Source organism: Salvelinus fontinalis, chromosome 20 (genome assembly GCF_029448725.1).
Source record: "Salvelinus fontinalis isolate EN_2023a chromosome 20, ASM2944872v1, whole genome shotgun sequence".
In the NCBI taxonomy this organism is placed as follows: Eukaryota; Metazoa; Chordata; class Actinopteri; order Salmoniformes; family Salmonidae; genus Salvelinus; species Salvelinus fontinalis.
The window spans coordinates 36,608,838-36,631,160 of NC_074684.1; the positions used below are offsets into that span (position 1 = coordinate 36,608,838).

Sequence of the window (22,323 nt, forward strand, 5' to 3'; positions counted from 1 at the left end):
AACACATCAGACCAGAGAGACGTAGAGCTGCAGCTGTACGTTTAAAGTGGTTTGAACGCTGAATATCAACACGAGGTAGAGACAATAAAGTCACTTCCCGGACAACCACTTGTACGGCTGATTAGCTGTCCTAAGTAAAGTATCTTTGAAAGTTGATTGAAGTGGGACCAACTCTTCTCAAACCACCGTAGTACGCTACTCTCATCACCCCGCTGGGAATCATCGACACGGCTGGCTAGCCTATCTTCAAAGAAGCATCTTCCAGAGCAAATGGAAGGAAAATCAATTCTGTAGTTCTGTTCAGGACTACACGACAAGTCACCGGATAGCGGGCGACCAGCAGAGGAGAACAACAGAGGAACACCTTTCGGACAATCAGAGCCTTACAAGCGTGCTGCGAAAAGACCCAACCACCTTTCCAAGAAGGCCCTGTCCACCGAGAGAAAACCAAGGATTTTCACATAAATACATTGAAGATTTCTTACTCCAAGCAAGCGGCGGTTTGTGTGCAATTTATAAGTGAGAGTAGTTTCTAAATGTACCAACGTTAAGTGACTCTGTCTCTCTCTCTCTCGCCCTCTCCATGTCTTTTGTAACAAGCAGCCATATTGTTGTCAGTACGCTAGGGATCTTTTTTTAATGTATTAAGTGTGTATGTTTATCCTGTGTTCCCATTTCATTAGCTAGTAAATAAATAATTCAACCAATGTGTGTAGTACTGAATCATAAGTAAGGCTGGGGGTTTTGCAGATACAAGGTTACGACTGTTCAGAATGATGATATGATACGAGGTTATGATTAACCTGTCTAGGATGAGGGTGCCGCTAGCGGCACTCCCCCCCCCACCCCCACTGAAAAACCAGTGCCGCGAAATTCAAAAAAAATATTTTTTAAAAATATTTAACTTTCACACATTAAAGTCCAATACAGCTAATGAAAGACACAGATCTTGTGAATCCAGTCAACATGTCCGATTTTTAAAATGTTTTACAGGGAAGACACAATATGTAAAGATGTACATCTATTACCTAAAAACACATTAGCATAATCCACCATCTTTTATTTGTCCACCAACACCAGTAGCCATCACCAATTCGGCTAAACTAAGATATTTATAGCCCCTAACCAACAAAAAAACTCATTAGATGACAGTCTGATAACATATTTATGGTATGGGATAGGTTTTGTTAGAAAAAAGTGCATATTTCAGGTAGATGGCATAGGTTACAATTGCACCCACCGTCACAAATGGAATAGAAAAACTACTTAGAGCAACGTGTTTACCTACTTACTAATCATCAAACATTTCGTAAAAATACACAGCATACACGAATCGAAAGACACAGATCCTGTGAATACAGACAATATTTCAGATTTTCTAAGTGTCTTACAGCGAAAACACAATAAATCGTTATATTAGCATAGCACATAGCACATAGCAGCCCAGCATTGATTCTAGCCAAAGTGAGCGATAATGTCAACATCGCCAAAATATATTAATTTTTTCACTAACCTTCTCAGAATTCTTCAGATGACACTCCTGTAACATCATATTACACAATCCATATAGAGTTTGATCGAAAATGTTTATATTTAGCCACCAAAATCATGGTTAGACAATGTGAAATGTAGCCCAGCTGGTGAGAAAATGTCCGTGCGCCATATTAGACAGTGATCTACTCTTATACATAAATACTCATAAACGTGACTAAAAAATATAGGGTGGACAGGGATTGATAGACAATTTAATTCTTAATACAATCGCGGAATTACATTTTTTAAATTATCCTTACTTTTCAATACAGTTTGCGCCAAGCGAAGCTACGTCAAAAAACATGGCGTCCTAAGCCACTAACATTTTTCGACAGAAACACGATTTATCATAATAAAAATGTCCTACTTTGAGCTGTTCTTCCATCAGTATCTTGGGCAAAGGATCCTTTCTTGGGTCTAATCGTCTTTTGGTGGAAAGCTGTCCTCTTGCCATGTGGAAATGCCAACTGCGTTCGGGATGAACTGGAAGCGTGCCCAGCAATTCACAGCGTTTCAGAAATAAATGTCCCAAAATCGCACTAAACGGATATAAATTGCTATAAAACGCTTTAAATTAACTACCTTATGATGTTTTTAACTCCCATAACGAGTAGAAACATGACCAGAGTAATATTACTCCCTCCACTAATGCTTGGAACAAGTGCGGGTCGATGTCCTCCAGGCGCATTACGCAGCAAGAAAAGAGTTCCTAGCTACAGGGTTTTTTAATTTGTAGTGCCTGTGAACGCGCAATCGACCCCATTCAAATCGTCATCACGTAAAGGCATCCAGGGGAAGACGTAAGCAGTGTCCGTATACTCATAGCAATAACTGCGGCCTTTTAACTGACTCCAGATCAGGGGCCAAAATTTCTGAAATCTGACTCCATGTCAGGGAAATTGCTGTAGAATGACTTCTGTTCCACTTAGAGACAAAATTTCAACTCCTATAGAAACTATAGACTGTTTTCTATCCAATAATAATAATAATATGCATATTGTACGATCAAGAATTTTGTGGGAAGCCGTTTTAAAAATTACACGATTAGCATAAATAGTGACAACAGCGCCCCCATCCTCAACAGGTTAATAAGTTGTCTGTTTATAGATGTGATAGGTAAAGACCTTATAGAGTTTCATTTGGGAGATGGAAACTCTTTAAAGAACCGCTCTCGTGGTGCCCCAGATCCTAATGAGTTAATTGTTACATTATTAATTTAATTGGGTAACAATTAAACCTAGTTAGTTGATTAGATACATAAAAGTCATCAGATTAATGAAAGTAAAGTCCCGACACAGTGGAGGCTGCTGAGGGGAGGACGGCTCATAGTAATGGCTGGAATGGAGTCAATGGAATGGTATCAACCACATGGAAACCACATGGAAACCACATGGAAACCACATGGAAACCATATGGAAACCACATGGAAACCATATGGAAACCACATGGAAACCATATGGAAACCACATGGAAACCACATGGAAACCACATGGAAACCACATGGAAACCACATGGAAACCATATGGAAACCACATGGAAACCACATGGAAACCATATGGAAACCACATGGAAACCACATGGAAACCATATGGAAACCACATGGAAACCACATGGAAACCACATGTTTGATACCATTCCATTGACTCCATTCCAGCCATTATAATGAGCCGTCCTCCAATCAGCAACCTCTGCTGATAGCTACACAATTCCTTTCCATGTATGGTCTTACGTGCTAAAGGGCTGAGGAAGGTCTGCAGGATGAGAAGGATCAGGAGGTCATGGACATGTTGGAAGGGAAATGCTTTTGATGACGAGCTACTTGATGAAGACGAGGACGAAGATATGAGACACACACAGGACAGACGGATGAACATGGACTGGCAGAGAAGCAGCTGAACTGGTCGTCCCCCGACTCCCCCCCAGCCGTCATTAGGTTGATGCTTCTGGTGGCTGGTGGCTACTGTACATACCAAGCTGGTGGTGCATGTCGTAGAACTGCTCTAGCCTGGTCCCAGATCTGTTTAAGATGTCGTGCTAACTCCTAATGTATGATAGTTGTCATGGCACGATACCATAGCGGTTGGCTCTACATAGGAGTTGGCTATATATGTAACGATCGTCCTGGAAAGAAGGGGACCAAAACGCAGCTTGGTAAGTGTTCATTATAATTTAATAAAATAACCTGAACACTGAATCAACAAAAACAACAAAGAGAGTGAACGAAACAAAACAGTTCTGTCTGGTGCAACAACACAAAACAGAAAACAACTACCCACAACAAACAGGTGGAAAAAAGGCTACCTAAGTATGGTTCTCAATCAGAGACAACGATAGACAGCTGCCTCTGATTGAGAACCACACCCGGCCAAACACACAGAAAAAGAAAAACATAGAACACCAGACATAGAATGCCCACCCTAACTCACGCCCTGACCAAACCAGAATAGAGAAATCAAAAGGATCTCTAAGGTCAGGGTGTGACAATATAGCACAAACAAACCGAAGCTAACATTTGGCTGGTTGTCAGAACAGAAATAGTTAAACTTTCAATGTGCTTGAAGATTACTCTAGAAATTGTTGGCTTTGTTACAGGAAAGATAGAACAATATGACGTGGTCTGCTTGTGTGGCACCTGAATGCAAGGACAAGCGGTTGTGTATGTATTTTTATGGTTATATTAACTTGCACTTGGTTTTCAGGTTTGAATGAGACAATGTTTTCCCCTAACCTTATTATTTCAAAAACGTTATTATTTATTAACATTATATTACTTCTGTATGTGTTTCCTGTCTCTGTCTGTCTCTGTCTGTATCTGTCTGTCTCTGTCTGTCTCTGTCTCTGTCTGTCTCTGTCTGTCTCTGTCTGTCTCTGTCTGTATCTGTCTGTCTCTGTCTGTCTCTGTCTGTCTCTGTCTGTCTCTGTCTGTATCTGTCTGTCTGTCTCTGTCTGTATCTGTCTGTATCTGTCTGTCTCTGTCTGTCTCTGTCTGTCTGTCTCTGTCTGTCTCTGTCTGTATCTGTCTGTCTCTGTCTGTCTCTGTCTCTGTCTGTCTCTGTCTGTCTCTGTCTGTCTCTGTCTGTATCTGTCTGTCTCTGTCTGTCTCTGTCTCTGTCTGTCTCTGTCTGTCTCTGTCTGTCTCTGTCTGTCTCTGTCTGTCTCTGTCTGTCTCTGTCTGTCTCTGTCTGTCTCTCTCTGTCTCTGTCTCTGTCTGTCTCTGTCTCTCTCTCTGTCTCTCTCTCTCTCTCTCTCTCTCTCTCTCTCTCTGTCTCTGTCTCTGTCTCTGTCTCTGTCTCTGTCTCTCTCTCTCTCTCTCTCTGTCTCTGTCTCTGTCTCTCTCTCTCTCTCTCTCTCTGTCTCTCTCTCTCTCTCTCTCTCTCTGTCTCTCTCTCTCTCTCTCTCTCTCTCTCTCTCTCTGTCTCTGTCTCTCTCTCTCTCTCTCTCTCTGTCTCTGTATCTATGAATAGTGGAGTAGAGTTATTATATCTCTCCATACTCAATTCCGTCAACCAATATCTCCTGGACTGATGATTCTGTATATTCAATTATTTGATTGGCAGTCGGAATCAATAACTTTATTCTAATCAAGAGAAGCTGTTTGGGCCAATAACCCTGTTGTTACTACCTGGTTGTTGGCACATCCTCCTGTTACGAACACTGACACTGACAGAGACACTGACACTTAAAAAAATGATACATTTTAACATCCCGTACAAAATAAACCAACACTATTCAAGCACAGACACACTTTAATCTGGGCTGTTATAGGCCAGAAAAGGTTACATGATTTGAAGTTGCACAATGCAGAAATCGCGGTGCCATTTCCTGGTTGCTAATATTTTAATAGTTCACCTAATTTTAGTTTCTGTGACTAAATAAGCTGGTTTAGTTTAGAGAATCATTGTACCATCTAAACCGCTGTGAAATGTATTTTACATAACCCCAAAAATATCGTATTTTCAGCTGTTTGAAGCTGCTGTACAAAAACCGAATAGCAAAAGATACAGAAAATGAAATTTAAGAACGTGAAGCATAGAAACAGAGCACATAGAACAGATCTACCGCTTTAAGATTTGAACGATCAGAAAAGTGCCATTTTGCAGCTTTAATGAATTAATAGACAGGATTCCATCTGGATTGGATCCTCTGTCTGTAACAAAGGGACTGAATAGTGCTGTAGCTCAGACTAAAATCCCTGTCTGTCTGTCTGGTGTGAATGGTTTGAATGGTGTGAAATCTGAATGGTTTGTCCTCGGGGTTTCGCCTGCTAAATAAGTTCTGTTATACTCACAGACATGAATCAAACCGTTTTAGAAACGTCAGAGTGTTTTCTATCCAAATCTACCAATAATATGCACATCTTATCTTCTGGGGATGAGTAGCTGGCAGTTTAATTTGGGTATGCTTTTCATCCAAACGTGAAAATGCTGCCCCCTATCCTAGAGAAGTTAATTTCCAAAAACACAGCCACGGTTTGGGTTTAATCTACTCACACATCTCCTTTATTTCTGTTGTACAGTGTTGTGAAGTACGCTGGTGTCACATTAAACATACACACACACAAAAAATAAGAGTGGTTTAGGCCTATACTGATGAGATGGCTTTAATGTCTGTTGTGAAAAGATTACGAAAATTCAGAGGAAAAAAATGTGGACAAATGGTTCGATTTTAGTCACTTAATGTGTTTTCAGTTAATTTGCGTTTATGCTGGTTTATTTTCCATATTGAGAGATCGAGAGTGGGGAACATATTATTATGACGTTGTACAGGGAAACCATTTGAACAGTTAAATTTGAACAAAAATATATGCATCATTTAGCCTACGCATCTCATTGGAAACACATATAGGACAATACATCTCTGGGGAAGGTGAGCTAGCCTATTTTCTCTGGCGCAACTATCCCTCTGTCTGTCTGACTGTTTGTGTGTCTGTGAGCTGAGGGCATAATTCTGCTTCCGTAACCTATCACCCAGATCTGTCGTTGTGCAGTCTCAGTGCAGAGTGCAGACGGAGTTCTATCGCTGTTGCCAGCTGTCGCGCTCGGCATTGCTCCACGACACGCACACACGTAGCCACATCCGTACGGCGTGCATCCAACCATCCATTCCATATCCAACTCCCCTTTCACTGGCAGACAGCAAGGCAGACCCGGTGGAGACGTCTACTTTAGTCATTCTCCTAACGGGACACAACCGCTCTAACGGTAAATATCATAATGGTTTATTTAAAAAATAAAATAGCAATGCTGTTTATAACATATTGATGATGATAATGATTGTTTACTTTTCATTCATTTTTTGGGGGTACGTTTGTGTTCGGAGGGGATTTCCAAGTCGTTCTGTGTTGCCAGGTAGGATAGGAGGTTTTTTGATTGAGTTCCATCGGTGTTGTTGTCAGATTTCTGTTTTGTTTTTACTATTACAACGCATGACCTCGGACTAATACGAACATTGAAATATTCTAGGGGGAAATTATACTACTTTTAATTTATTTTTATATTTTGTAAATAAAGCGGATATTACTGTATTTCCATCTTCATCCCTCCGGCAGAAACTCGTGCCCGAACACGTCGTCAGAAAGGGGTGTGTGCCCTGGAAAGCAGCTCTCAGCCAATGAGCGCTCTTCTCCCGCACAGAAGGACCGTTGTTTACTAGAGGAAGTGAGCTCCTATTAGACGAGACAGCTATACCTCCGGGGTCTTTGCTAGCCTATCAGCGCACTTCCCCCACATGACGCCTTTTAAAACAAGTCTATATGCTTTAAAATCATAAGAAAACGCTACCACGATGTAATCTATGGATGTAATCCGTTAGATTAAACAGAAATGGGTCATTGTGCACCACTCAAATCACTGATGCGTCCACACACTACACACTGCTGTTGCGTGGTTACAGTCAGACAGATGGGGGTGTGTTGTGAGCTCTTTTTTTTTTAAACGCTCTCACTACAGGATGATGTCATCGGTTGTGTGGTTGACTTTTGGCCTAGAAAGGTTTCATTCTCACAACGTCACTCCTTTTATTGTGTGGAAAACTGTGACTCCACATTCAAGATGCTGATAATAAACATGTCATTACCAGTCATTATGTAAATTAAAACATTGTATATTAATATTTATACGCATACAACAACAACAACAAAAACATCACATTATTACGGCTTTTCTTCCAACGAGAGAGATGGCTTTTATGCTATGATCCTTCTCCTTGAACTAGAACGATAGAAGAGAATGACTTATAAAACTCCATGATGTGACATAGATGAATAAAGGTCTATTTTCAATCTCCTCTCTGTAGGGAGAAGGACCGTACAGTGTAGATCACCAGCACTACCAGCAGCAGCACCATGGCAACCAAGAGACCAGGGGAGAAGACCTCTTCGGCAGCAGGACCCACAGACACCAGGCAGTCTGAGGCAGAGATACAGGAGACACTGGTAAGACACTGGACCCCAGAACATGTAGAACTTGCGTGATTAATAGATTCTTCTCAATTCAAATTTTTCTTTGCTTTATGACTACAATTATTTTCACAGTTTAACTGTACATGTGTCATTGTCTCATCTGTGCCTCCCTCTCTGAGTCTCCCCCATATCTTATCAGTTGCACCTCTGTCCCCATGTCTCTCTGCAGGTGTACATGCTGTGCTGTCAGTGTGTCTGACTCTCTACCTCTGTCTCTCTGCAGGTGTATATGCTGTGCTGTCAGTGTGTCTGACTCTCTACCTCTGTCTCTCTGCAGGTGTACATGCAGTGCTGTGGACAGGAAGCCCCTAACATGACAGAGAGCAACGGCCATAGGAACGTTATGACTAGGAACCATCAGGTCCCGGTCTTCGTGCCCCGGGGGAGGGCTGAGGGGGGCTGGACCCACCCCTCAGCTCCTCAGCAGACTACAACTCCCACAGTGCCCTCCTGCCCTGTGTCTGCCCCTTACAGGTAAGCCCTCTCTCTCTCTATGTGGGCATCGTTCAGCCTAAAGCTGACATTCAACTTACAACGTCAACTGTTATCTTGGTACTCCTCAATGGATTCTCAGTTCTTCATCTGCTCCTCTTCTTTGACTTGTCTCTGTAAGTGGAGAGACATCTGAGGCACCATCACACATCACTCAAAACCCCCAAAATAAACCCCAACACCTTTTCCATGTTATCCTCAAATTCCAGAGCCTAGAGTCAATACATTCTAAGTTCTTCATCAACCTCCTCTTCTTTGACTTGTCTGTTTAGGTGGAGTTTGTGGTTGCGCCAAGATAAATCCATGTTGTAATTATTGTCCCCTTCTACTACTCAGTTTCCGGAGCCCAGAGTCGGTGGAGATGGATGAGATCATGGCAGCCATGGTTCTGACCAGTATGTCCTGCAGCCCTGTGGTCCAGAGCTCTCCTCAGAGTCAGAATGACCCTGTACCAGGTAAATTAGTCAATAAAGCTGATCCGTCTCTCTCGCTCCCTCACTCTCTCTCTCCCTCTCTCTCTCTCCCCCTCTCTCTCTCTCTCTCTCTCTCTCTCTCTCTCTCTCTCTCTCTCTCTCTCTCTCTCTCTCTGAGGGCTTGACAGTTGAGAGCTTGATAGTTGAGGGCTTGATAGTTGAGGGCTTGATGACTGAGTGCTTGATAGCTGAGGGCTTGATAGTCGGAGGGCTTGATAGCTGAGGGCTTGATAGTTGACAGTTGAATCAGGTGTGCTAGTTCTGGCACAATTCAAATACAGGAACCAGCAACAGAAGCTTCCCTCCTCTCTCTCTAACATGGTTATATAGTGACTATATTGACCACCATGCTGTCTCTATAACATGGTTATATAGTGACCATATTGACCACCATGCTGTGTCTCTAGGTCCATCATCAGGGGGCAGAGACATGGAGTGTGGGAGCGGAGACTTGGAGTGTGGGAGCGGAGACATGGAGTGTGGGGGCGGAGACATGGAGTGTGGGGGCGGAGACATGGAGTGTGGGGGCGGAGACATGGAGTGTGGGGGTGGGGAGCTGTCTGACAGCGGCAGCAGTGGCTACTGGAGCCGGGACCACGACAACGTTAGTCCCGTCCTGTCCCTGTCCGTCATGGAGATGGACAGCAGCCCCGACGAAGGACTGCACACGGCGCTGGAGCAGGGTGTGGAGCTAAATGTAGCCAAGAGGTCAAAGGTGAGGGGGGAGGAGACTGTCGCCATGGCATTAGAGAGAGAAAGAAGGAGTTGAAGAATCGTTGTGAAAGTCTGGTGTTTTAAAAACGGTCACTTATCCTTCCCTTCGTTTTCAATCTCTATTTTAGTGCTTTTTGGGACGGGTTCGGTTTTTGGTTCGGTTATTAAAAAATAATCAAAATTTTTGGTTTCGATTTATTATATTTTTTACATTACATGCATTATGAAATAGTGACATAAAAATAATTGTAGAGCAAAAATAGTAAACATTCAGTTGCCAAAACATGTAAAATATTCCATAGTCACTGTCAGGTCCACATTGGGTAGACATCAATACAGAAACAGGAAATGACTATGAAATAATATTTTTATTTATCTGTGTTTTATTACTTCGTTTCTATTTGATGACTTTATTATTTTTCATTCCTTAAAGTCATCTCATCTGTGCCCAGACAGACAGCCAGTCAGCCAGTCAGCTAGACAGCCAGCTAGGCAGTCAGCCAGACAGACAGCCAGCCAGTCAGCTAGCCAGCCAGTCAGACAGACAGCCAGTCAGCCAGTCAGCCTGACAGCCAGACAGTCAGCCAGTCAGACAGTCAGCTAGACAGCCAGCTATCCAGCTAGCCAGACAGCCAGCCAGTCAGCTAGCCAGACAGGCAGTCAGCCAGTCAGCCAGCCAGCCAACCAGCCAGCCAGTCAGCTAGCCAGACAGGCAGTCAGCCAGACAGCCAACCAGCCAGCCAGTCAGCCAGCCAGTCAGCTAGCCAGACAGCCAGACAGCCAACCAGCCAGCCAGTCAGCCAGACAGCCAACCAGTCAGCCAGTCAGCCAGACAGCCAACCAGCCAGCCAGTCAGCTAGCCAGACAGCCAGTCAGACAGCCAGTCAGCCAACCAGCCAGCCAGTCAAACAGACAGCCAGCCAGCCAGTCAGCCAGCCAGCCAGCCAGTCAGACAGCCACACAGCCAGTCAGCCAGCTAGTCAGACAGCCAACCAGCCAGTCAGACAGACAGTCAGACAGCCAGTCAGCCAACCAGCCAGCCAGTCAGCCAGCCAGCCAGCCAGTGAGACAGTCAGCCAGACAGCCAGCCAACCAGCCAGCCAGTCTGACAGCCAGTCAGCCAGTCAGACAGCCAGCCAGTCAGCCAGTCAGACAGCCAGCCAGTCAGCCAACCTGCCAGTCAGCCAAACAGCCAGTCAGCCAACCAGCCAGCCATCTAATGTTATCTCTGTTCTCCCTATACTGTACTGTCTTTAGTTATTCTATTTAGCGAGGCTAGCCTGCCTGAGTACGCTGCAGAGCTGTCTGACTAAATCACTTGACTAGTTCTTCAAAGTACCTGAGGCATATTTTCAAGACTGCTTATTACCAACTACTACAACTATCAATCAGGTAGACCTACCTCATGACTGTCTCTATCCCTCCCATTATCTTTCAGATAGACCTACCTCATGACTGTCTCTATCCCTCCCATTATCAATCAGTTAGACCTACCTCATGACTGTCTCTATCCCTCCCATTATCAATCAGATAGACCTACCTCATAAACTGTCTCTATCCCTCCCATTATCAATCAGATAGACCTACCTCATGACTGTCTCTATCCCTCTTAATTAATTATTTGATTTCTCTCTCCCTCCTCTCTCCCTCCTCTCTCCTCTCCCTCCCTCACTCCCTCTCTCTCTCTCTCTCTCTCTCTCTCTCTCTCTCTCTCTCTCTCTCTCTCTCTCCTCACTCTCTCTCTCTCTCTCCCCTCCTCTCTCTCTCTCTCTCTCTCTCTCTCTCTCTCTCTCTCTCTCTCCCTCTCTCCCTCTCTCTCTCTCTCTCTCTCTCTCTCTCTCTCTCTCCCCCTCTCTCTCTCTCTCTCTCTCTCTCTCTCTCTCTCTCTCTCTCTCTCTCTCTCTCTCTCTGTCTCTCTCTGTCTCTCTCTCTCTCTGTCTCTCTCTCTCTCTCTCTCTCTCTCTCTCTCTACCTCTCTCTCTCTCTCTCTCTCTCCCCCTCTCTCTCTCTCTCTCTCTCTCTCTCTCTCTCTCTCTCTCTCTCTCTCTCTCTCTCTCTCTGTCTCTGTCTCTGTCTCTCTCTCTCTCTCTCTGTCTCTGTCTCTCTCTCTCTCTCTCTCTCTCTCTCTCTCTCTCTCTCTCTCTCTCTCTCTCTCTCTCTCTCCCTCTCTCTCTGATCACAGAGTTCTTTCAGAGGAGCATACAGGTGTCTGTGGCCCAGCTGTGGCAAGGTGCTCACGTCTTCAGTTGGGATGAAGAGACATGTCCGTGTGCTGCACCTGGGGTGAGATCTCTTCTCAGACAGCTGTTATTAAACTCCAAACAACGAGATCGTTAACTTACTCTCTCTCCTTTGTCTATCCCTTCCAAATTCACACACACACACACACACACACACACACACACACACACACACACACACACACACACACACACACACACACACACACACACACACACACACACACACACACACACCACAACCCTACACACACACAGCAGTGCATCGGAGCAGTCCCACAGAGAGGAGGATTTCTACTACACTGACTTCTCCTGCAGAGCTCCTCCAGCCCTCGTCCCGGCCTCTCACGTCCCATGGGCGTCCTGCGGCTCCCCTCCAGGCCCTGGTCCAGGTTCCGGTCTCCAGATCCCCTCCTCTACCTCGTCCTCACCCTCAGGGTCCGGCAGCTCCAGGCCCAGCTCAGGCCCAGGGTCAACCCCAGGGTCAAGCAGCTCCAAGCCCAGCTCAGGCCCAGGGTCAACCCCAGGGTCAGGCAGCTCCAGGCCCAGCTCAGGCCCAGGGTCAACCCCAGGGTCAAGCAGCTCCAGGCCCAGCTCCAGGCCCAGCTCAAGCCCAGGGTCAACCCCAGGGTCAGGCAGCTCCAGGCCCAGCTCCAGGCACAGCTCAGGCCCAGGGTCAACCCCAGGGTCAGCTCCAGACCAGCCCAGCCCTCTCAGCCAGTCTGCCCCCAGTTCCTTTTCGCAGATACAGACAGACCACCTGTATCAGGTGGGTTGATTTATTTAACCGGGATATTCCACTCAGTAACGATTGACGCTCTGCATCTGCCCTGGCTTGCAGAGTGTCAGTACTTCTCTGTTTTGTACTTGTCTTGGGTTTATGGGTTTAGAAACAACAGCAAGGCATCTTGAAAAGGGGTGGAGTTTTAACTAGAATGTCTGTAAAATAAATATCTGGGAGTTTGAGAGATGTCTGGTCTGATGTTGTCTTCTTGTCTTCCAGGCCTGCGCTCCCCTCCAGGTGACGGTGTCCTGTCACAACCCCGCCCCCTGTTGTTGGACCCCTCCCCCTCTCACCGTCTCTAACCAGCCCAGTCACCACAACTCCCAGGTACGTCTGCTCTCTTCTCCTCCTGGTTAGCCTCAACTCCAGTCATCACAACTCCCAGGTACGTCTGCTCTCTTCTCCTCCTGGTTAGCCTCAACTCCAGTCATCACAACTCCCAGGTACGTCTGCTCTCTTCTCCTCCTGGTTAGCCTCAACTCCAGTCATCATAACTCCCAGGTACGTCTGCTCTCTTCTCCTCCTGGTTAGCCTCAACTCCAGTCATCACAACTCCCAGGTACGTCTGCTCTCTTCTCCTCCTGGTTAGCCTCAACTCCAGTCATCACAACTCCCAGGTACGTCTGCTCTCTTCTCCTCCTGGTTAGCCTCAACTCCAGTCATCACAACTCCCAGGTACGTCTGCTCTCTTCTCCTCCTGGTTAGCCTCAACTCCAGTCATCACAACTCCCAGGTACGTCTGCTCTCTTCTCCTGGTTAGCCTCAACTCCAGTCGTTCCTTCCAGGTCTCTCCAGAACGAGAATATCTTGTGATATCTTGTGGGTATCTATCTCCTGATATCTATCTCCTGATACCTATCTCCTGATATCTATCTCCTGATACCTATCTCCTGATATCTATCTCCTGATATCTATCTCCTGATACCTATCTCCTGATATCTGTCTGATATCTATCTCCTGATACCTTTCTCCTGATATCTATCTCCTGATATCTATCTCCTGATACCTATCTCCTGATATCTGGCTGATATCTATCTCCTGATACCTATCTCCTGATATCTATCTCCTGATACCTATCTCCTGATACCTATCTCCTGCAATCTATCTCCTGATATCTGGCTGATATATTTCTCCTGATATCTATCTCCTGATTACCTATCTCCTGATATCTATCTCCTGATATCTATCTCCTGATATCTATCTCCTGATATCTATCTCCCGATTCCTATCTCCTGATACCTATCTCCTGATACCTATCTCCAGATACCTATCTCCTGATATCTATCTCCTGATACCTATCTCCTGATACCTATCTCCTGATACCTATCTCCTGATATCTATCTCCTGATATCCATCTCTTAATACCTATCTCCTGATACCTATCTCCTGATACCTATCTCCTGATATATATCTCCTGATATCTATCTCCTGATACCTGTCTCCTGATATCTATCTCCTGATATCTATCTCCTGATATCTATCTCCTGATTACCTATCTCCTGATACCTATCTCCTGATATCTATCTCCCGATACCTATCTCCTGATACCTATCTCCCGATACCTATCTCCAGATATCTATCTCCTGATATCTATCTCCTGATACCTATCTCCTGATATCTATCTCCAGATACCTATCTCCTGATACCTATCTCCTGATACCCATCTCCTGATATCTATCTCCCGATACCTATCTCCTGACATCTATCTCCTGATACCTATCTCCTGATACCCATCTCCTGATATCTATCTCCTGATACCTATCTCCGGATATCTATCTCCTGATTACCTATCTCCTGATACCTATCTCCTGACACCTATCTCCTGATACCTGTCTCCTGATATCTATCTCCTGATACCTATCTCCTGATATCTATCTCCTGATACCTATCTCCTGACACCTATCTCCTGACATCTATCTCCTGATACCTATCTCCTGATATCTATCTCCTGATATCTTTCTCCTGATATATATCTCCTGATACCTATCTCCAGCAGAGCACCAGTAGGCCAACAGCTGGATGTGATATTAATTGTGACTATTTAATGATTTCTTATTACAAGAGATGCTATACTTATCTAAAAATAAGTATTTCCCCTCCCTCCCCTTCTCTTCTCCCCTCCCCCCTGGTTCCTATCTTTTGCCCACTACAGGTGGTGAGGGGTCGCTGCAGGTCTGTGAGTGTGGGAGAACAGTGGCTTCAACAGAACAGCACCACCAACAGGCTAACCCCCATGAGAGCAGCCTCCCCGTCACGCTCTCACTGCTCCTTCAGGTAGTCACCGGGTACCCTCTCTTCTCTCTCTCCTCCCCGTCACTCTCTCACTGCTCCTTCAGGTAGTCACCGGGTACCCTCTCTTCTCTCTCTCCTCTCCGTCACGCTCTCACTGCTCCTTCAGGTAGTCACCGGGTACCCTCTCTTCTCTCTCTCCTCTCCGTCACTCTCTCACTGCTCCTTCAGGTAGTCACCGGGTACCCTCTCTTCTCTCTCTCCTCTCCGTCACTCTCTCACTGCTCCTTCAGGTAGTCACCGTGTACCCTCTCTTCTCTCTCTCCTCTCCGTCACTCTCTCACTGCTCCTTCAGGTAGTCACCGGGTACCCTCTCTTCTCTCTCTCCTCTCCGTCACTCTCTCACTGCTCCTTCAGGTAGTCACCGGGTACCCTCTCTTCTCTCTCTCCTCTCCGTCACTCTCTCACTGCTCCTTCAGGTAGTCACCGGGTACCCTCTCTTCTCTCTCTCCTCTCCGTCACGCTCTCACTGCTCCTTCAGGTAGTCACCGTGTACCCTCTCTTCTCTCTCTCCTCCCCGTCACGCTCTCACTGCTCCTTCAGGTAGTCACCGGGTACCCTCTCTTCTCTCTCTCCTCTCCGTCACTCTCTCACTGCTCCTTCAGGTAGTCACCGTGTACCCTCTCTTCTCTCTCTCCTCCCCGTCACGCTCTCACTTCTCCTTCAGGTAGTCACCGTGTACCCTCTCTTCTCTCTCTCCTCTCCGTCACTCTCTCACTGCTCCTTCAGGTAGTCACCGGGTACCCTCTATTTTCTCTCTCCTCCCCCTCACTCTCTCACTACTCCTTCAGGTAGTCACCGGGTACCCTCTCTTTTCTCTCTCCCCCCCGTCACGCTCTCACTTCTCCTTCAGGTAGTCACCGTGTACCCTCTCTTCTCTCTCTCCTCTCCGTCACGCTCTCACTGCTCCTTCAGGTAGTCACCGGGTACCCTCTCTTCTCTCTCTCCTCCCCGTCACGCTCTCACTGCTCCTTCAGGTAGTCACCGGGTACCCTCTCTTTTCTCTCTCCTCCCCGTCACGCTCTCACTGCTCCTTCAGGTAGTCACCGGGTACCCTCTCTTCTCTCTCTCCTCTCCGTCACGCTCTCACTGCTCCTTCAGGTAGTCACCGGGTACCCTCTCTTCTCTCTCTCCTCTCCGTCACGCTCTCACTGCTCCTTCAGGTAGTCACCGGGTACCCTCTCTTTTCTCTCTCCTCCCCGTCACGCTCTCACTGCTCCTTCAGGTAGTCACCATGTACCCTCTCTTCTCTCTCTCCTCCCCGTCACTCTCACTGCTCCTTCAGGTAGTCACCGGGTACCCTCTCTTTTCTCTCTTCTCCCTGTCACGCTCTCACTGCTCCTTCAGGTAGTCACCGGGTACCCTCTCTTCTCTCTCTCCTCCCCGTCACTCTCTCACTGCTCCTTCAGGTAGTCACCGTGTACCCTCTATTTTCTCTCTCCTCCCCATCACTCTCTCACTGCTCCTTCAGGTAGTCACCGGGTACCCTCTCCTTTCTCTCTCCTCCCCGTCACGCTCTCACTGCTCCTTCAGGTAGTCACCGTGTACCCTCTATTTTCTCTCTCCTCCCCGTCACTCTCTCACTGCTCCTTCAGGTAGTCACCGGGTACCCTCTCTTCTCTCTCTCCTCTCCGTCACTCTCTAACTGCTCCTTCAGGTAGTCATCTCTCCTTTCCCCTCTGTCTCAACTATCTCTCCTCTCCCCTCTGTCTCAACTATCTCTCCTCTCCAGTTCCTTATAGCCCTTCTATCGTTCTCTTCTATGTCTGTCTGTACACTCCACACCTCTCCCAATGGGATGAGAGGGCATGATTAGTTAGCTAGATAAGAAACATGAAGGAGAATGTGTCTCTCTAACACGGTCTTTTCTATTGTACTGGTAGATCATATTCCTTTTCTCTCACCATACTGTATGTATTTGGTGTACAATTATCCTCACCTTGATTGTGTCTTCCCAGCAAACCAAAATTGGTTATGTGAAGGTCCCCAGAACATTCATTAGGTCGCGGGCAAGTGTTCTCATAACACAAAAAAAATGTCTCGTCGTAGTGATAGAACACATTTAATCTGTTCTTTAAAGCTTCTCAGAACGTTCCTAGAACACATTTAATCTGTTCTTTAAAGCTTCTCAGAACGTTCCTAGAACACATTTAATCTGTTCTTTAAAGCTTCTCAGAACGTTCCTAGAACACATTTAATCTGTTCTTTAAAGCTTCTCAGAACGTTCCTAGAACACATTTAATCTGTTCTTTAAAGCTTCTCAGAACGTTCCTAGAACACATTTAATCTGTTCTTTAAAGCTTCTCAGAACGTTCCTAGAACACATTTAATCTGTTCTTTAAAGCTTCTCAGAACGTTCCTAGAACACATTTAATCTGTTCTTTAAAGCTTCTCAGAACGTTCCTAGAACACATTTAATCTGTTCTTTAAAGCTTCTCAGAATGTTCCATTAGGTTGTTGGGAACAGTCTGGTGGAAACATTTTGGGGACATCAAGAAAGATATGTTCCCAAAAACACCAAAACTGTCCAGTTTGAGTGGATAATTCTACAATGTTTATTTTAGGTTGCAAAAAAAAAAGTTTTGCCTGATGTTGTAAGAACATTCCCAAAAACACATTTTTAAAGGTTCCCAGAACATTTGATTAGGTTGTGGGAACAGTGTGGGTACATTACAAGAGATATGTTCCCAAAACACAAAATATGCTCAATAGACATTCATACAACGTTTAAGTTAGGTTGGTACAGGACATTCCCGTAATGTTGTAACAATGAAATAAGTACGTTTCCATTACGTTCATAGCGTATTTGATTTAGGTTTAACATAATATTCCAATGATGTTCGCACAATATACATTTCACCTTGTTTTTGAGGTCCTCGGAACATTTTCGAAATTGTTATATTTAAAGTTTTAACATAATATTACCCGAACATTTTCAGCATGCAAATTTGTAGCTACTTAAAGCATATTGGAAGACATCCCATCGTTGATTTAATGACGATTTGCGTTTGAGGACTGTATTGTAGGCGATATGGAGACACGTATTAATTTCATTCACTGGACATTTGAAGAGCTTTTTGTTATATAAGCACACCCATGTTTTGTTATACTTCATATGTTGACAACGTGTGGGGTTTGAACCTGCCATGTTTGGTTCCCTAGCCTATAATATATTTTACACCATTTTTTTTCCCCACGAGGGATTTTTAGAAACACTTAAGGTAAGGGCTGTGTTTCATGTAGGCTTACCCTGGCGTGACCTTTTGATAACCATGTAAATCTCTCTAGGACAAGGGGACTTTTATCAATATATTCGCCTGTATTTACCTCAGAAAAATTAAATGCTAATTAGCTGCTAATGTGGCTATCATAAAAAACTACAAACGCCATGATGATCTGGACGAGACTGCCGAATCGAGGCAAAGGTAAGAATCAATGGATTAACTATCTAATGTTAGATAAATGTGGTAATTAATAAATTGGCTACATTTCTTTAAATTGGCAATTCTGTGAACTCTCTTGTGCAAGTTTTAAATGTACACAATACCTGTTAGCAAAGGTGTCAGTTAGAGATGACGTGCAGGAGCATGCTGGGATTTGTCGTCTTGCATGATGTCTACTTTGATGTCTAATTAGCATTTTTTTAATTTGAGAGTAAATAGAGCCGAATATATTGACAATTAGAACCATTAGAGCGATTAGAACCATTTCCCTGTTTGACCGCTAGGTTTTATGGGTATTATGACACCGCCACTGTGGGGCTCTATAAAGTCCTCTAATGCGAATTGCAATTCTATCTGGTGAGAACAGTAATAGGGATGTGTTCCAATGTTATTTCATTTACATGCTGAGAATCTTGTTATATTAAACAAAACTTCAATAAAACATTTTCTAAATATTCCCGAGGACCTCCGAGACAAGTTAAAATGTATATTGTGTGAACATCAATGACATCAATGGAATATTATGTTAAACCAAAAACAAATATCCTATGAACGACATAAAAACAGACTTATTTGATTCTTATTTGATTAAGGGAATGTCCTAATGTTCTGGGACTGTTCCCGGTTTCCTGGGTGGTGTTTCATCCCTGTAGGAAGGGACGAGGGGAAGCCAAAATGTTTATTGTACATCATCCCTGTAGGAAGGGACGAGGGGAAGCCAAGAAGTGTCGTAAGGTGTACGGAGTGGAGCGCAAGGAGCAGTGGTGCACGGCCTGTCGCTGGAAGAAAGCATGCCAGCGCTTCCCAGACTAAACGAGCGCGCGAACGTCGGCTGATGAAAAAAAAGAGAGGACACGATCACAACCAGGGCCTGTTTGCCATCATGAACAACAAATTCCTTTTTTTTCTACCTTGTTTCCCCCCCCCCCTCAAGGAATAAAGTGATTTGTGTATTTTTTGTTGTAAACGTTGACCTGAGCAGTGAGTCAGTGTGTGATGTTAGCTAGTAGTTGAGGCTGTGTTATGACGTGGTAGGCCTACAATGTTCGTCCTTCCTAGCCTGGTCCCAGACCTGTTGGTGCTGTGTAGCATGACAACGACCATAGGAGTTAGCTATACACAGGGACCGAACTTTTTGGGGTACTGGCTTGTAACCCTGGGTAACAATCGGCTCAAAAGTCTGTGCCATGCGATATTTCTAAGGACAAACTTAAGACCGTCCTGGCGGGCTAGTGTGGCACGTTTTCTACTAGCCTGATCTGAAAAGTACTAGCCCGATCTGAAAAGTACTAGCCCGATCTGAAAAGTACTAGCCCGATCTGAAAAGTACTAGCCCGAGCTGGCGGGCTGGTTTAGTTTCCATCCCTGGTTGAACAAGGCACTTCATCCTTAACTGTTCTCCAACTTCTTCTTCACAAACAGATCTGGCCCCAGGATATTTCTACCTCCCACTGAGACATGTCTCTCCTCACCTCTCACGTCTCTCCTCACCTCCCACTGAGACACGTCTCTCCTCACCTCCCACTGAGACACGTCTCTCCTCACCTCCCACTGAGACATGTCTCTCCTCACCTCCCACTGAGACACGTCTCTCCTCACCTCCCACTGAGACACGTCTCTCCTCACCTCTCACTGAGACACGTCTCTCCTCACCTCCCACTGAGACACGTCTCTCCTCATCTCCCACTGAGACATGTCTCTCCTCATCTCCCACTGAGACATGTCTCTCCTCACCTCCCACTGAGACATGTCTCTCCTCACCTCCCACTGAGACATGTCTCTCCTCACCTCCCACTGAGACATGTCTCTCCTCACCTCCCACTGAGACATGTCTCTCCTCACCTCCCACTGAGACATGTCTCTCCTCACCTCCCACTGAGACATGTCTCTCCTCACCTCCCACTGAGACACGTCTCTCCTCATCTCCCACTGAGACATGTCTCTCCTCACCTCTCATGTCTCTCCTCATCTCCCACTGAGACATGTGTCTCCCCACCTCCCACTGAGACATGTCTCTCCCCACCTCCCACTGAGACATGTGTCTCCCTACCTCCCACTGAGACATGTCTCTCCTCATCTCTCATGTCTCTCCTCACCTCCCACTGAGACACGTCTCTCCTCACCTCTCATGTCTCTCCTCACCTCCCACTGAGACATGTCTCTCCTCACCTCTCATGTCTCTCCTCATCTCCCACTGAGACATGTCTCTCCTCACCTCTCATGTCTCTCCTCATCTCCCACTGAGACATGTCTCTCCTCACCTCTCATGTCTCTCCTCACCTCCCACTGAGACATGTCTCTCCTCACCTCTCATGTCTCTCCTCATCTCCCACTGAGACACGTCTCTCCTCACCTCCCACTGAGACATGTCTCTCCTCACCTCCCACTGAGACACGTCTCTCCTCATCTCCCACTGAGACACGTCTCTCCTCATCTCCCACTGAGACATGTCTCTCCTCACCTTCCACAGTATTGTACCTCTCTTCTTCTTTAATCTCCTCCTCCAACACGTCATTCTTCCCTGTGGTGTCTACAGAAGCTATGGAATACCTATACCTCTATGTGATGTGCTATCTATGAGATCTTCTTATGGACTATTTTGTATTTTTGTGTTTTTTTTATTGTTATATAAAGAGTTTAATGTCATGTTTTGGCACATTTTATTTATTTATTTTACAAGGATAATGATGAATGAGCTACATTTGGTTTGACTCGTTGTGGTTTGAATCGAATCAGTTTCTTCCATACTGTATTTTACCCTTCCCCGTCTTGGTGAACACTGTTATGGTCTGTTTAAGACAGTGTTATGGTCTGTATAAGACAGTGTTATGGTCTGTATAAGACAGTGTTATGGTCTGTATAAGACAGTGTTATGGTCCTGACTGTATAAGACAGTGTTATGGTCTGTATAAGACAGTGTTATGGTCCTGACTGTATAAGACAGTGTTATGGTCTGTATAAGACAGTGTTATGGTCTGTATAAGACAGTGTTATGGTCTGTATAAGACAGTGTTATGGTCTGTATAAGACAGTGTTATGGTCTGTATAAGACAGTGTTATGGTCTGTATAAGACAGTGTTATGGTCCTGACTGTATAAGACAGTGTTATGGTCTGTATAAGACAGTGTTATGGTCCTGACTGTATAAGACAGTGTTATGGTCTGTATAAGACAGTGTTATGGTCTGTATAAGACAGTGTTATGGTCTGTATAAGACAGTGTTATGGTCTGTATAAGACAGTGTTATGGTCTGTATAAGACAGTGTTATGGTCTGTATAAGACAGTGTTATGGCCCTGTCTGTATAAGACAGTGTTATGGTCTGTTTAAGACAGTGTTATGGTCTGTATAAGACAGTGTTATGGTCTGTATAAGACAGTGTTATGGTCCTGACTGTATAAGACAGTGTTATGGTCTGTATAAGACAGTGTTATGGTCTGTATAAGACAGTGTTATGGTCCTGACTGTATAAGACAGTGTTATGGTCTGTATAAGACAGTGTTATGGTCTGTATAAGACAGTGTTATGGTCTGTATAAGACAGTGTTATGGTCTGTATAAGACAGTGTTATGGTCTGTATAAGACAGTGTTATGGTCTGTATAAGACAGTGGTATGGTCTGTATAAGACAGTGTTATGATCCTGACTGTATAAGACAGTGTTATGGTCTGTATAAGACAGTGTTATGGTCCTGACTGTATAAGACAGTGTTATGGTCTGTATAAGACTGTGTTATGGTCTGTATAAGACAGTGTTATGGGGATCAGGCAATGATAGACTGCAATTTTTAATATCCTTCTAATGACAGAAGAAACAATGTCTAAAGTTATTAAAAACACAGTTAAAATAAAGTAAATAATAAATAAATAAATAAAAAACAGAATACTTGGACAATGAT

The 22,323-nt window shown here is 45.0% G+C and overlaps 1 protein-coding gene across 2 annotated transcripts; it reads left to right on the forward strand.

The window, feature by feature from the left end:
• The first annotated feature begins 6,413 nt into the window (after positions 1 to 6,413).
• Positions 6,414 to 22,310, forward strand: LOC129817801 (zinc finger protein 395-like). Of its 2 annotated transcripts, none has more exons than XM_055873371.1 (10): positions 6,414 to 6,734; positions 7,828 to 7,966; positions 8,271 to 8,467; positions 8,822 to 8,940; positions 9,366 to 9,673; positions 11,855 to 11,955; positions 12,174 to 12,681; positions 12,916 to 13,023; positions 14,849 to 14,970; positions 19,130 to 22,310. In XM_055873371.1, exons 2-10 carry the CDS (start codon positions 7,877 to 7,879, stop codon positions 19,239 to 19,241), a joined length of 1,665 nt encoding a protein of 554 aa, XP_055729346.1. In that variant the 5' UTR covers positions 6,414 to 6,734; positions 7,828 to 7,876; the 3' UTR covers positions 19,242 to 22,310. The 2 variants fall into 2 exon arrangements, with proteins under 2 accessions (XP_055729346.1, XP_055729345.1); XM_055873370.1 differs by having other exon boundaries at positions 6,415 to 6,734; positions 12,171 to 12,681.
• The last annotated feature ends 13 nt before the right edge of the window (positions 22,311 to 22,323 follow it).